This window comes from Sus scrofa, chromosome 15, assembly GCF_000003025.6.
Source record: "Sus scrofa isolate TJ Tabasco breed Duroc chromosome 15, Sscrofa11.1, whole genome shotgun sequence".
NCBI classification, from domain to species: domain Eukaryota; kingdom Metazoa; phylum Chordata; class Mammalia; order Artiodactyla; family Suidae; genus Sus; species Sus scrofa.
This window is the reverse complement of record NC_010457.5, coordinates 133,203,945-133,219,924: the sequence shown is the minus strand read 5'-3', so window position 1 is coordinate 133,219,924 and position 15,980 is coordinate 133,203,945. Positions and strand designations below refer to the sequence as shown.

Below are 15,980 nucleotides of genomic sequence, written 5' to 3'. Positions count from 1 at the left end.
TACACTATAAAAGGACAAACACAAAATCTGCTACTTTCCAGCCCCAAACTCTTTTTCACAATGTCATTAAAAAAACTGGTGAGGAGTTCCCGCCGTGGCGCAGTGGTTAACGAATCCGACTAGGAACCATGAGGTCGAGGGTTCGGTCCCTGCCCTTGCTCAGTGGGTTAACGATCCGGCGTTGCCGTGAGCTGTGGTGTAGGTCGCAGACGCGGCTCGGGGCTCGGATCCCGCGTTGCTGTGGCTCTGGCGTAGGCTGGCAGCTATAGCTCCGAATAGACCCCTAGCCTGGGAGCCTCCACATGCCGCGGGAGCGGCTCAAGAAATGGCAAAACAAAACAAAACTCAAAAAAAAAAAAAAAAACTGGTGACAGAAAAGCACATTTTAATTAAGCACACTTTGAGTTAAAGATCTACATTTTCCATTAATGCTAAGAACTGGAAAGAACTAGGGAGAAATCAGGTTTTACCAACTACTTCTGAAAAATTACATGTTTCTGAAAAGTTCTCCCCCCAAAATAACCCTTCCTTTCTACTTGAGTAAGTTATAAACACTTCCTTATCTCTACATATTACTCACAAGCTTCAGATCTAAAGCACAATCTAGTCAACTAAGAGAGGCATCCATGGAGTTCCAGTTGTGGCTCAGAGGTAACGAACCCAACTAGTATCCATGAGGACTCTGGTTCAATCCTGGCCTCACTCGTGGGTTAAGGATCCGGCATTGCTGTGAGCTGTAGTTTAGGTTGCAGACAAGGCTGGGATCTGGCATTGCCACAGCTGTGGCGTAGGCCAGCAGCTGCGGCTCTGATTCAACCCCTAGCCTGTGAACTTCCATATGCTGCAGGTGCAACTCAAGTGCCTTGAGGAGTTCTCTTTTGGAGCAGTGGGTTAAGCATCTGGTGTTGTTACTGCAGTGGCTTGCGTCACTGCTGTGGTGTAGGTTCAATCCCCTGGCCCAGGAATTTTCATATGCTACAGGTGCAGCCAAAACAAAAAAGAAGGGGGGGAGGGGGCGAGGCATCCACATGCCAAGAAAAGAGTAAGAAGGAAGCAGGCCTGGGGAATGCAGGATACTCCTTAGAGCTCAAGGAGGACTTCCTATTTTCAAGTCTCCGTGGGAAAAAACAAGAGTTTGACCTAAGGCTCAAAAAGCTAAGCACAAACCTGTTCTTCTTCTGTAAAGGGTACAAGAGCCAACGGCGGCAGGGGCTCCTCCTGTAGGATAGGCAGAAATTCTTTATCCAGAAGGTCTGAAGGTATCTGTTTGACCAAACACACGACCGTGAGATTAATGCTATCACTCCAATGATAAGATAAAACAAGAAAATATTCTTTGGTTTTTCTGTTGTTGATGATTATAAAAATGGATTAAAGCTTATTCAGCCACAATCAGCTTTGGCGGCACTTAAATATTCTGAAAGGGTCAAATATTAAAAATTTCAGTCACTTTCCCTGTCCTCCCATCAGATTACCGGTATTCCAAAGTACACATTTTACTCAAAGCACAAGGTGATAAGGAAGTTTTACAAGCAATTGTGGTGGTCTTTAGCACCCATCACTACAATTTGATTCTTAATCTGTTAATAAAATTAAAAACAAAGGCTACTTTAAAAATTAGAAACTGTTAGCTCTCACTAGTCAGATAACAAAAGTGTACTAAATTCTGCTTGAGTTATGATCATTTATAAGTGTCTCATTTTAAGATTTTTCTCCCCACTAAAAATTTTATATCTAACTCAAAAAGAAAGGGTAAAAGAAATATATGCCCTTCTCACTCCTACATTATAACTTGGAAAAGTGTGAGATGGAATAAGAGAAGGGAAAATTTTTTCCTTTCTCAGCTATCAGTCTGGGATAGAAACAGAGGTTAAGAGGAAATTAGATCAAGTATTAAATTTGGAAAGTTAGATAAAGTATTAAGTCCTGACTACTCTCCAGTTTCCATGAAGCTTTCTATACCTACAACAAAATCTTAGGTCTTTTCTAAAAAATAAGGAGTGCATAACATGTATGGTTTTTTCTTCTGTTTTTGTTTTTGGTCTTTTTAAGGCTGCACCCGCGCCATCTGGAAGTTCCCAGGCTAGGGGTCGAATCGGAGCTACAGCTGCCAGCCTACACCACTGCCACAGCAACTCGGGAACTGAGCCGTGCCTGTGACCTACATCACAGCTCACAGCAACACCGGATCCTTAATCCAGTGAGCAAGGCCAGGGATCAAACCCACATCGTGGATACCAGTTGGGTTCGTTACTGTTAAGCCATGATGGGAATTCCTTTTTTTTTTTTTTTTTTTTTTTAATATTTTTTAATCTTTTTTTTAAAGAGTGCATAACATTTAGAAGAGCCTCTGTGAACTACTGCAGGTTTCAGAGGAGAGATGTTATGGTAAAGAGAAAAAACACGGCTACTTCACGTATCGGCTACTTCACATATCGACACGTAACTGCACATACCCTCATGTCTCATTCATAATTCTGAACTCTTTCCTACTTTCTTACCTTGTTGTCTTTAAGGAAAAGTGCTAACATTTCTTCTCTGCCATAACGGTAGTCTGCTAATTTATACTTGGGCAATGCTGGAGAAAGAGGAGGGGATGTAACACTCCCACCACTGGACAGAGCTCGGAGCCTAGAAGAAGAAACAGAACATAAAAATGAAGCGTCAAATATTCCAGCAGGAAGGATTTTTTATTTTCATACAGTATATAATAAACATTTTCATTTTAGTTCTTTATAAGAAAAGAAAGACATCCCATTATCTCAAGGTATCCAAGATTTTAGCTCTCATACAACCTGCTGTAGTAGCACTGGGAACTGTATCTAGGCACTTATGGTGAAGCATGATAATAGGAGAAAAAGGAATGTGTATATGTGTATGTGTGACTGCGTCACCTTGCTGTACAAGAGAAAACTGACAGAACTCTGTAAACCAAGTGTAATGGAAAAAAATGAAAATCAATTTAAAAAAAAAAAAAGCAAGGAAAGAAAACAGAAATAACTAGACAACCATGTGGGAACTCCTTAACAGGTATCGTGGCACGTCCCTGAGAAGCTTACAGGGTGAGGAGGGGACACCTTTTGCCAAACTATAACGGCAACATATAATTAAAACAAAAGTGAGATAACACCTTACACCCACTAGATGTAGTAAACATTAATAAATCTAACAGTAACAGTGGTTGGTAAGGATGTAAAATAATAGAAGTTTTTTAAGTAGTGTTTGTGGGATTATAAACTGGAACAGCCACTTCAAAGAATGATATCCTAATATTTAACAAAATATTCAACAAAGTAGGCTAAACAAAAGAAAAAGCAAAATCAGAAGCTTATAAAAAAGATGATACTTTTATATAATACATACAAACTACAAATAGTTCATGTTATTTAAGGACACATACAAAAATACATCAAAAGCGGAGTTCCCGTTGTGGTGCAGCGGAAACAAATCCGACTAGGAACCATGAAGTTGCAGGTTCGATCCCTGGCCTTGCTCACCGGGTTAAGAATCCGGTGTTGCCATGAGCTGTGGTGTAGGTCGCAGACAAGGCTCCAATCCCGTGTTGCTGTGGCTCTGGCATAGGCTGGCAGCAACAGCTCCAATTAGACCCCTAGCCTGGGAACCTCCATATGCTATGCATGCGGCCCTAAAAAGACCAAAAAACAAAACACAAAACAAAAAACAAAAATACACTAAAAGCCTAAATGTTAAACCTGAATTGACAAATACAAAATTCAGGATAAGGTTCTATCTGCAAGCAAATTAAAGCTGCTTTAATTATATTGGCAGGAGTTTCCCTGTGGTTCAGTGAGTTAAGGATCCAGCATCACTCTAGCAGCCTGCGTCACTACTGCGGTACAGGTTCGATCCCTGGCCCAGGAACTTCTGCATGCCAAAAGTCCAGACAAAAAGGAAAGAAAAAAAATTGTATTAGCAATTTTTTTTTCTCACATTAGTGATGAGTATGTGGATGCTTGCTACAATTTATTTTATTTGCCCATGATATTTCATAATTCATTTTTTTGGCCACAGAAGTTGGCATGCAGAAGTTCCCAAGTCAGGGAACAAACCCATACCACAGCAGTGACAAAGCTAGATCCTTAACCGCTTGGTCATCAGGGAACTCCTCAAATTCACTTTGAATGAGAATTAATGATCAATGTAGAGAATCTGAAAATGCAGTGAAAAAAGTACAAGGAGAAAAAATGTAAAAGCCACATTTACTGCTAAGAAGAAAAAAGTGAAAATATACTCTGAGCTGATGACAGCAGTTGCCTCTGAGGAATGGAACTAGAGAAAAAAGAGTATTTTATAATAAGATGGTTTTTATATTTAAAAAAGAAGTGGGGGAAGAACCTCAGCAAAAAAAAAAAACAAAACAAAACAAAAAAAAAAAAAGCTCTGTGTCAAACGGCAAGTGGGAAAACAACCATTAGGAGTAGCCAATTATCTGAGAGTAGCCCACAGCTCTATAAATTGGGTAATTGACAATAAAGGCAAAAGGAACTAAGCTACTGTAATTCAGCAGTTTAGCCCAAAGGAAAATTCAATGGAAGTATTAAAATGTATCTTCAAAACTGCTAAGCTTTATTCACAAAAACAAAGAGGGGAATGTCCTACAAATTATACACTAAAAAATATGAAGGCCAAGCAAAGGAAATACTTGCATATTATTTGAAAATGGCAGAAAAAATAGTATATACATAGTAAGTATATAAAATGTGTTTACATGAAGAAAGCAATACCAAGAAAAAACATGAATATGTATTGAAGTAAGATCTGTAAGGTTTTTTCCCCTCAATATTTCTCTTTCCAATTATACTGTAATGTGTTATGGACACTTTTGAACATATATAAAAGTACCAAGAAGAACATAACTCCCATGTACCCACCACCCAGTCCCCAATCCATCCTGCTCCTTCTACAGCCCCATCTCAACCTGCTTTGATATTATTTTGAAAGAAATCTTCAGCTTTCCAGGTTTTTGAAGGAAGTTATTTTCAGGATTTTCAATGGAAATCTTCTGAAGAAAAGTTATAATTTCATCTATAAATATTTCAGAATATCATCTCTAAAAGATAAGGATTTTTCTTCTAAGTTTGGATTTCATTGAGTTTATCCCTGTGATAAGAGTTTCACACATTTCTGTTCTCAGCCCTTCATGTAAACTGGCAGCTGGATGTAGAAACCTGATCAGATCTGGCAAGACTCCTTCCATGTGGTGATGTGTCAGTCCATCAGGAGGCACAGACTGCCTGGCTTTGTGAGGTTAGGCGGTCCCTACAGCCAGCGCTTAGATCTCTAAGTTCACTAAGGTTACAACGTGAGTTCACTCAACATTGCTTCTTTATTTACTAGCTGGAGTAGTTCTACAAAGGGAAACTTCCCTCTTAGACTATTTGGTATTGTTACCTAATAGGATATGGATCAAACAGGAAAGGAAGGAAAAGGCCTTCATTCTACCTTTTCATCTATTAGTTTTCAAAATAATGACCTGATTCACTAACATCCTCCAATAACAACAAATTATTTTTATTAAGATATTTCAGTTCACTGCAATTATTCTTAACACTATTTAAACTCTCATTTTTGACAGTGGGAAAGCTTCAGGTTGGCTCCCAAGTCCTTCTGATACAATGTTAGCAGTCTTTAACAGCTTCTTTTTTATCTAGTATGTCAAATGTTCCAGAGTCAGCTACTGTATTTCTTGCCTCAGATTGAGAATCAACCATTTCACACAAGAAGCCTGATTCTCTTTAGTTTGTATTAAAACCACAATCTGGGTGCCACTGGAGTGTTCACTGCTACTAGGTTGGTTTCTTTCCAACTATTCTTGGACTCAGAGGTCATTGGGTTCAACTCCTATAAAACAGGTTAAAACAAGCCAGTAAGAACAACATGCCCACGAAGGCGTGATCCAGCCACTTCTGAGGGACCTTCCAGTGTGCTCGTTCACACTGAATTCATGTACATTTCGGCTCTTTCCTGAAAAAGTGGAACGAATATCCGCTGAGAACTGAAGCTAGGAATTTTGCACATACATTTCCTCATTCAAGTTTCATGATACTCCCAATACAACAGATGAGAAAAACAAAGCCAAGGGGTTAAGCAATTTGCCCACAATCATAGCCAGCAAAGAGTCCAAAACAAGGTTTTTACAACTAAAAAGACCAAAATCTTTCTAAAAGTGAGGTCCCAATTTTTTATCTAAAATAGCCAGTCAACTCTGTCAAAGATTAATTCTTAAATATCTATACATTTGTATTAGAAATTATTTTTAAACATCTTTCTTATAGTCAATATGTCCCCCGATAGTTTCTACCACTAGAGGGCACATCTCTTCCAAGTGACAATCACTTCAGTATTTGCAAATAGTTACTACCTCTCACCAGAGACCTTCCTTCTCATGGCCCATCATCCCTAATTTCTTCATCTGCTCCCCACAAGGCTTCTAACCCAGCCACCACCCCGAAGGGCTTTCCACGCGTGGGACGGAACACTTCGTACAGGCACCAGACCTATTAAGAATAACATGACCAGAATGCACACTCAAGAGATTGCTCCACTACTATGAAGAGAACAGGCCAAGGCAAGCTGAGAATAATTCAAACCAAGAGAAAACAGCAGCCTGAATTAGGATATTGGCTGGGGCTCTACTCAATTAACAAAGCCTGTTCCAAGTCCTTCTTCATCTATAGATATTTGGAAAAGCTAAAATATATGCCCTTCCCTAAAAACCCAGCCATCTTTAACTCTGATCTTGCCCCATACAACCTTCTCGTCTAGAACGTCAGTCCTTCCCTGATTGCTCTCCTCAGTCTCTAAATCTTACTGTCATTTCTTTAAAACTCTTCTCATGCAGCATCCCCCTCTAGGTATGCAGCGCTATTCATCTTTTCTCTTCATTTCAAAGGCATCTCCACATCCTCACTCACCAATCACTTCAAATCGCAGTGCAACCTGGCTTCTCCACGACCCTTCCACTGCTCCAGCAAAGTTCAATAAACTCAACACTAGGCCCAGTGTTACCCATGATACCCCAACAAGCCTCACTTGTTAACTGCTGCCCAAAATCCAGACTGCAGCTTATAAAATTGAGAACGTCAATATAGATGTGTGAAGCTGCAGGAATGAAAAAGCACTTCGGTGCAAGCTAGCCATTCTCCATTCCAATTCTGAACTCTCCCCCGGAGAGTAAGGTTTTCAAATTCAACCACTCACAACCCTTCAGGTTTAACACACCCAAAACCTTACTCGTCGATTGATTCATCCCAACCTCTTTCATCACCTGTGTTCCCAAAGTCAGATAAGGACACCACCATCGACTCAGCCACTGGATTAAGAGTGTAGGAACCATCCTTGACTCCTCACCTTCTAACCATCTCTCCCACAGGCAACTACCACATCCCACTAGTGCTAAATCCTAGAGCTCTCAAACCATCCCCTAATCCATTACTGCTCAGGCTTTTATTTACACAGCATCCTCAGCGACCTAACTAGTCTCATCTCCATCCTCCTCCACACTACCAGCTATTTATTTCCACTGCAAATCTAAATGCTCCCTGATCAGCAATTCATTGGCACATGATAATCAAATAAAACCCAAAGATTCTTAACAAAGAAGGGCTGCCTGCAAGCTCTTCTCCCACACTGCACAGCAAAGGCCAAAGTCCTGGAATCCCCTCTTTAACCTACAGTTTGTCACCATCTTTCTTTACACACACTCTTTCTGCTGTCTGGAAAATTTTTTTCTCATCATTTTTACTTGGGGTGTGGTGGGCACTGCCTGGAAGTCGAGAGGTTCAGTGGAAAAGAGAAGGAAAAGAAGACACAGAATAAGGAGGACGGGGGAGGGGGGGTGTTGGAAAGAGAGGAGTAGGAGGGAAAGGAGAGAAAGATCGAGAGCCTCGGCGCCTTGGCTACACAACAGTACCCACCCAGTGTTCATGGAACTATGTGGCTAGTGGAAGAAAAAGCTAATAAACAGTCATACAAATAGGTAGCTGGTGAAGGATTTTGGAGAAAACTTGATCTAATGTACATTGTAGTATTACTCTGGTTGCTGTGGGGAGAGCAAACTGAAGAACAGAATGGAAGCCAGGAAACCTCAGAAGGTCACTGCTGCAACAGTGCATGTCAGAGTCGATGGTGGCTCACACTAGGGTGGAGGCTCTGAGGATGGAGAGGAATGAATGGATTCAAGAGATGTTCTGGATGTAGAACTACACAACATTGTGATGGACGAGATACAGGGATACACAAGTCAAAGAAAATATCCACGATAACTCCAAGACTTCTGGTTTAAGCAAATAGGCCCGCTGCAGTATTAAGATAGAAGAAGAAATTTAAAAGGGCAAAACTCATGAGCTCAGTCTGGAAAACCATGAAGGATGAGATGCCTATAGGCATCGAATAAGCAGCTGAATATCCCGTGCTGGGATATTCACTATACTCCCTTTACAGCACTGACATTATAGTGAAGTTATTTAGGGCCGGCTTCCCCGCGACATAAATAATTCAAAAGTAGGCACCATCCATGTGCTTCATCCTTGTTGCCTCAGCATCTAACCCAAGACATAAAACATAGGAGTCACTCCACAAAATGTTTTCTAAACAACTCTCAATATTCTAAAATACATCTAATTTACTGTCCCTTTGGATCACATAGTTATCTTTCACTTTTTGAAAACTGGGACTATTAATGCATCCCATCCTCCAGAATGTCCCTCGTTTTGTCCATAATTCCACAAGAGATTATGAACGGTGACCTAGCAATCTCAGGTTTGAATTCTCTTGCCTCCACCGCCGCACCATAAGACTTGAATCATTCCACTCTTACTCAGTGCCCACACTAAGCTAAACAACCGGCTTGCCAAAACTGAGAAATACTGTGCCCTTCTTAACGGAATTAGTTCTTTTCTGAGTAAGGTAAACACATAAAGAGACAGAGCACGAGGTCATAACTGCTTTAACACAGGTCTAAACAAGTGCTTTGGGGAAAACACAAGCGCCTCACTCACATTTGCAAGGAAAGACCTGAGAAGGCTTCCTTTAGGCCATGGAAATGAGACAGAAGAAACCCTAAAGGAGGTTCCTGGGCTCCTTCCCCATAAAGCCAAGTAGCTGTCTGCCAGTATTCACTGCCTGTAAGTTCCTTTACTATCTAAACTTATCTGAATAGATTCTGGATCCTCAAAATAAAAAAAGGTTTAAGCCCCCAAATAAAACAAGTATTTTTAAAAAAAGTATAATGAATTTGTATTGCTTTTTAAAAATGTCTTGAAGTACCTACACAAACATTTGCAAAGGAAAAAAGAACAGGTGGATACAAACTAAAATGTTCACAATGGTTCTTAGGGTGGCAGGATTAAGAACGACTTAAACCTTCTTTTTCCTTTCGTACTAACGCCTCCTCCAAGGTTTTCTGGAATGAGCGTGAATTATTTTGTTACTGGGACTAAGAACAAAAAAAAATTCTTAAAAACCTAAATCTACCAGATTTGGAATTAAAAAAAAAATATTTCTTCAAGGTAGTACTTAGTGTTTCGTCAAGAGTGAAATAAGCAGGCAGGGGATGGGAATTAAATTCATACAGTCCTTCTTGTGCTCAATGTGTCCATATATCATCCAAAGCCTTAAAACTTACACTTTTGATTTAATACTGCCACTTCCAAGATATTATTTCAAAGGAAATAATCAGCAATGCAAAGAGAACTACATTTGACAACAGCAAAACATCAAACGACTTTACTTTCCAACAATCCACTCATTCATTTAACAAGTATTTATTGAGTACCTACTATATGCTAGGCACTGGCAATACAGCAGTGAACAAACTATACAAAAAGCAAGACCAAAGTTCTTGCCCTCAAAGGAGCGCACAGTCTAGTAGGGTCTGGAGGATGGGATATAAATAATAAAGAAAATAAGTAAAATATTTGGCATATTATTTTTATATAGAACACGAAGAGAAAATTTTAAAAGGAAAGGAGGTGGGGAGTGAGGGGAAGGGTGTTATATGAATGGTCAGAAAATATATAAGGTGGTAACATTTGAGTAAAGACTTAAAGCGACTCTTTGTTTTATACCTAAAAAGGATTTCCTCCTCCATTAAACTTATCACATTCTTTTTTAAACTTGCTTGGTAATTGTGTAATATATTACTTTAAATATAAAGATAAGCTAAGACACATAATGACTCAAGAGACCTACCTTAAAAATTCCATGCTTATAGGAGTACCCGCTGTGACACAGTGGAAACGAACCCGACTAATATCCGTGAGGGTGCAGGTTCGATCCCTGGCCTCACTCAGTGGGTTAAGGATCCAGCATTGCTATGAGCTGTGGTGTAGACTGCAGATGCAGTTCAGACCTTGCGATGACATGGCTGTGGTGTAAGCCAGCAGCTACAGCTCTGATTCGACCCCTAGCCTGAGAACTTCCATATGCTTCCAGTCCAGCCCTAAAAAGCAAAAAATAAAAATAAAAAATTCCACGCTCATGATCATTCATGGTCTGTTCCTACACAATTTTCAGCACTCTCTCATCTTCACTACTATCACATAAATCTCATGTTATCCATCTCTTACTGAACATTATGCTTCTTATCATTATGAAAATGATTATCTTAGTAAAAGGAATATAGTATCACTAAATGTTTCTGTATGGTTCAGTTACACAATGATTCAGTGTAATCACTCTGTTCTTAGATTCTTAAATTATTCCGAAGTTTCACAATGACTGCAATGTTACATGCAGAAAAAAGCTGTCTCCAAACTAAAACAGGTACAGAATTAGTAATATCAGCATTTCCAAAATAAACTCGGAGCATGTAAGTTGCATCAGTTCTTAAAACTTCAAATAGTGATTTTTCCTCAGAAGCTGTCTCTATTCATAATGCACCTTCCTAGATCAGGGTCACCTGAGTTACTTAAGGGTTCTTCTCTTTGCCAGAAGAAATTTTGATACATGATGTAAAAAAGGCAGTGTCCCTACTGAGACCTCCGCTCCTCAGTTTGCCAGCATTTCAGGTGACTAAGGGAAGACTCCTAAATTCTAATGCCTGCAGAGTAACAGAGATATAATTAGGGAAAGCTACTGCTTAAGCATGGGACTGGTATCTTTACTCTGCTAAACTCACCTCAATTCAACTCGTGTATAAATTACTGTAAATACGGTAAGTATATTGTAAATATCTCCCCATCAAACAAAATTTCAGAGTACTAAAAAAGGACATGTAAGAGGCTACTGATAGACTGGGTCAAAAACAAACATAAATGACTTTGGGAGCCCATGGTTAGGGCAGGGGCCAGCAAACTTTTTTCTGTAAATGGCCAGAGAGTAAATATTTAAGCTTTGTGAGCCAGACGGCATCTTTGTAACTTCTCAACCTTGCCACTACAGTGTGAAAGCAGCCAGGTGAGATGGAAACAAATGAGTGGCAGTGTTCCAACAAAACTTTACTCACAGTCCCCTGGCCAGCTGTCAACCCAGTGAGCATCAAGTTAAATGTGTACTGACTCTAGAACATCACCAATTGTGGGTTTTTCCCTTGTGTTTCAGCTACATTCCTGGCACTGTCCCTCTTTGTTATCTCTTAATAGAGGGATACTGGAAGGAAAAAAAAACTTCCTTAAATTAGCTGACAATTTTAATCATGTTTTTCCAAAGAAAGAGACATGAGAGTATGTAAATACAAAAGCACAGCAGTTACAAATTCTAGATGAAGACAAAAGAGCTGCATACAAAATGGTTTACAATGAGCTATATGAATTTAAATCCACCTGATAAGATGTGAGTAAAGTCCTTCAAAAATATTTTTCAAAAATATTTTTATAATAACGAAAAACTGAGAACAGCCTATATATGCTACATCTAAAAAACTAGTTAAATAAATGATGGTACATCCATACAATGAAACCACTTAAGATAATAGAAAACATTTATTGATTAAAAGATATTTTTGATATTTTTTTAATGCAGGTTACAAAACTGAATGTACAGTATGATCCCATTTTTGTGAAAATAAATGTACACATACACAAATTAGCATACATAAAACTACCTAGAAAGATATACCAACCTATTTATAGAGGTTACCATGGATGGTAAAATTATGGTGATTTTATCTTCTGGATTACTTATAATTTCTAATTTTTCTAGAAGTATATATTGATTTGATAATAAAAAAATTAAATATAAAATGAGAACTAAAACAGGTACAGAATTAGTAATATCAGCATTTCCAAAATAAACTCGAAGCATGTAAGTTGCATCAGTTCTTAAAACTTCAAATAGTGTTTTTTCCTCAGTCTCCAAATGCTAGCTATAAGGGCCAAGAAAACTGAGTAATTACATATAAAAAGAAATTCACATATAATAAGTTAATACGAGTGCTCAGGATAGGTAGTTACTACAGGAAGTCTACGTCATTTATCAAACCACCACCACCTGAACAACCAAGAATGTTTAAGACACTATTCCAATTTATCTATCATATATACTGCCTCTGGTTCAAGGTTTGAATGGAAAAACCAACTATCATTATTCACGCCACTGATGAGAGGATCTTCAATCACCAACTTTGGGGGGAAAGGAAGAAGAGGGGGAAAAAGTCACACTACAGTGTGATGGATCTCAAAATTCCATGAGAATTCCATATTCGGGGTCCAAACATATCTGTAAGAGACTCAAAGGTCGATTAATTGTTATTGTGGCAAACGGTAATCCAATCCTAATAGGCTGTGAACAGCCAGTGTAACTATGGATCACCTGCCTAGCCCACCAATAAGACAAAAACTCAGTAATTCAATAAAGTCATTTTTTTCAAATGACTCTATGAATAGCACTCACAAAACAACACTGTGGAACAAAAGATATACACATAAAATGTTACAATTATAAAAAATTATATATTCACCTAGACAAGGGCTCAAACAAGGAAATAATCTGCTAGGGTGGTGGGACTAACCAAAACAGGAAGATTTTTAAAAATTTGTTAGTACATAATTTACTCCTAGGCTGGCTATATATATTTTTTTCAACTGGGCACATAAAGCAAAATCTCAAAAACATGCATATTTTATAAACCCCCCCAACACATGTATAAGTACCTTACTACTGTGCTAGTGAACCAATGTCAAACAAGATGAGATTCTGAAAACTCACCATTCAGGCCCAAAGTTCAGGGTCTGCGTTTCCGCTGCCATTCTTTTCCGTATGTTTATATCAGATTTTTAAATGTGGAGAAACCTGTTAAAGAGAAAAATTTTTCCATACAGTTGGTCAAGATTAAATGGAGAATTCCAGCCCAGAAAGTACAACTAGAGAGTGCGTTTTGCTTATGCTCCTCTCAACCAGTCACTAGAATAAGATCTTTTAATCCCTATTTTATAACAACATAGCAGGCAAAGTAAAACGCGAGTAAAATGAGTTACATTCCAAATCATCTTGTCATGATTATGTAGAGAAAGAAGGCATGGTATTCTATGATGCTGGGGAGACAGGTGGTAACAGACCATGCAGGGCACTGGGGACCAAATTAAGGTTTCCTTTTTTAGCCTTCAAGCAAGAGAGGAAATGACGGGTAGCAGATTTACATTTTAATATACATTACTTCCTTGCATCACATGAGGTGTAACAAAGATTCATTCTTTTTCGGCTGGGGGGGGGGCACCCGTGGCAGATGGAGGTTCCCAGGCCAGGAGTCCAATCAGAGCTGTAGCCACCAGTCTACACCACAGCCACAGCAATGCGGGATCCAAGCCACATCTGCGACCTACACCACAGCTCACGGCAACGCCAGATCCCTAACCCATGGAGCGAGGCCAGGGATCGAACCCGCAACCACACGGTTCCTAGTTGGATTAGTTAACCACTGAGCTACGACAGGAACTCCAAAGAGTCATTCTTAAAATAAGGACCCCCCTGCTTCCCTATCTCACGGCTTCTGCCACAACTCTCCCCACCTTCTGCTTAGCACTTTTATACTCTAGTGATTCTTTAAATATGAACTTGGACCATCAAGTTAAAATAATAAGCTAAACAATTTCATGAGTGATATTTCAAAAGCAATTTTAAGACAGCAAATCTTGAAGTGAAATAAGTCAGACAGGAAAGACAAATATTGTACATTACTTATCTATGGAATTGTTAAAAAGCAACCTCATAAAAACAGAAAGTAGAGCGGTGGCTACCAGGGACTGGAGGGTGGGGGAAACAGGGAGATCAAAAGTACAAACTCCAGTTATAAGGTGAACGAGCACTGGAGATCTAATGAACAGCATGGTGGTTATAGCTGGTAATACTATATTATATACTTGGAAGTTGCTGAGAGAGTTCCTGTAGTGGCACAGGAGAAACGAATCCGACCAGGATCCATGGGGATGGAGGTTCAATCCCTGGCCTCGCTCGGTGGGTTGGGGATCTGGGGCTGCCATGAGCTGTAGTGTAGATGGCAGATGAGGCCTGGATACCATGTTGCTGGGGCTGTGGCAAAGGCTAGCAGCTATAGCCTGGGAACTTCCATATGCCGTGGGTGCACCCTAAAAAGAAAAAAGACAGTTGCTGAGAGAACCTTAAATGTTCTCACAAAAAGGGAAATGGTAATTACGTGCTGGGATGGAGCTGCCAGCTAATTTTATGGCGGTAATCATTCTGCAATATATAAATGTATCAAATCGACACATCTTATACCTTAAACCAACACAACGTTATATGTCAACTACACATCCCAATAAAGCTGGGGGGGGGGAACATACCAGAGTTTAGAAAACAGAAAATACTGTAAATATTATAAACACACTGTAAATTATCTCCAAGATATCTATCACCTTGATGGCTGCCATTTAAAAGATATAAAAACAATAAACTTAGAGTTCTGGTGCAGCAGGTTAAGGATGTGGTGCTGTCAATACAGCAGCTTGGGTCCCTGTGGTGCAGGTTCGCTCCCTGGCCTGGGGAATTTTAAATGCCAAGGGCACGGCCAAAAAAAAAAACACCACAAAAAAAAAAGCAATAAACTAGAAATTGATCTAAAATACAGAAAGTGAAAATATGCCCACATCCATTGCTATTTATCTGCCCTCTTCATCCTCTTCAGGTGGGTTTAACCGTGTGGGTTCCAGGGAGAGTCCCATGTTCTTACCTAACCCTGATGGCCTTTTCCCTGGCCAAACAAGCATGCCCACCAGACTCAAGCTGAGATCAACTTAGTGCCCTCCTCACCTCATGAGCAAGTGATGATTCAAAAACAAAAACAAAAACAAAAACCCAAGACACAGTTTTTCACAGCTTAAATACTCTGAAGTTGGAATGCATCTTTTTTATTTTGTCTTTTTAGGGCTGCACCCATGACATATGGAAGTTCCCAGGCTAGGGGTCAAATCGGAGCTACAGCTGCCAGCCTACACCACAGCCGCAGCAACACCAGATCCAACCCTCATCTGCAACCTACACCACAGCCCACAGCAGTGCCAGATCCTTAACCCACTGAGCAAGGCCAGGAATTGAACTTGCGCCCTCATGGATGCTAGCCAGATTTGTCTGCGCTGAACCATGACGACGGGAACTCCTGGAATGCATCCTAATTGGTGCACTGCTACAAGGGCTACTGGCCCAATGGAAGTCGTGTCACAGCTGTCATTGTCTACATAAGGGTAAAAATTGGTCAGAGCTGCTCATTTTGTTATCCTTTAACTGTGTTGCTCCTGGTACCTGAGTTTAAGTGCTGCTTAAAACACCTTCAAAAAGATTATGCTATGATTCTAAATTGAAACATATTGGGCAAAAGAAAAGAAAGCAAATACAGCAACAGGTATTAGTGAAGTAACTTTTCACCACTGGAGGAGATGACTGCAAGTGCTTTACAGAACCTAAGACGGGGGGGGGGGGAATAAACACCTGCATGTAGATAAGCTTGTCGTGGTAACCCATGTCCACACGCAGCCTCACTGATGTATTTAGATGCGAGAAAAACTCAA

At 39.8% G+C, this 15,980-nt stretch overlaps 1 protein-coding gene across 9 annotated transcripts in view; it reads right to left on the bottom strand.

Annotated features, from left to right (window-relative positions):
* Positions 1 to 15,980, bottom strand: part of GIGYF2 (GRB10 interacting GYF protein 2) — a 132,670-nt gene that overhangs the window by 93,383 nt on the left and 23,307 nt on the right. For 8 of the 9 annotated variants that reach the window (XM_021075627.1, XM_021075631.1, XM_021075628.1 and 5 more), the window contains 3 exons: positions 13,168 to 13,251; positions 2,502 to 2,631; positions 1,168 to 1,263 (listed from right to left, as the gene is read on the bottom strand). In XM_021075627.1, the coding sequence (XP_020931286.1) occupies positions 1,168 to 1,263; positions 2,502 to 2,631; positions 13,168 to 13,208 (267 nt within the window). In that variant the 5' untranslated portion in view covers positions 13,209 to 13,251. Of the gene's footprint in view, positions 1 to 1,167; positions 1,264 to 2,501; positions 2,632 to 13,167; positions 13,252 to 15,980 lie in introns of those variants that run through there. The other variant, XM_021075633.1, reaches the window with a different exon arrangement.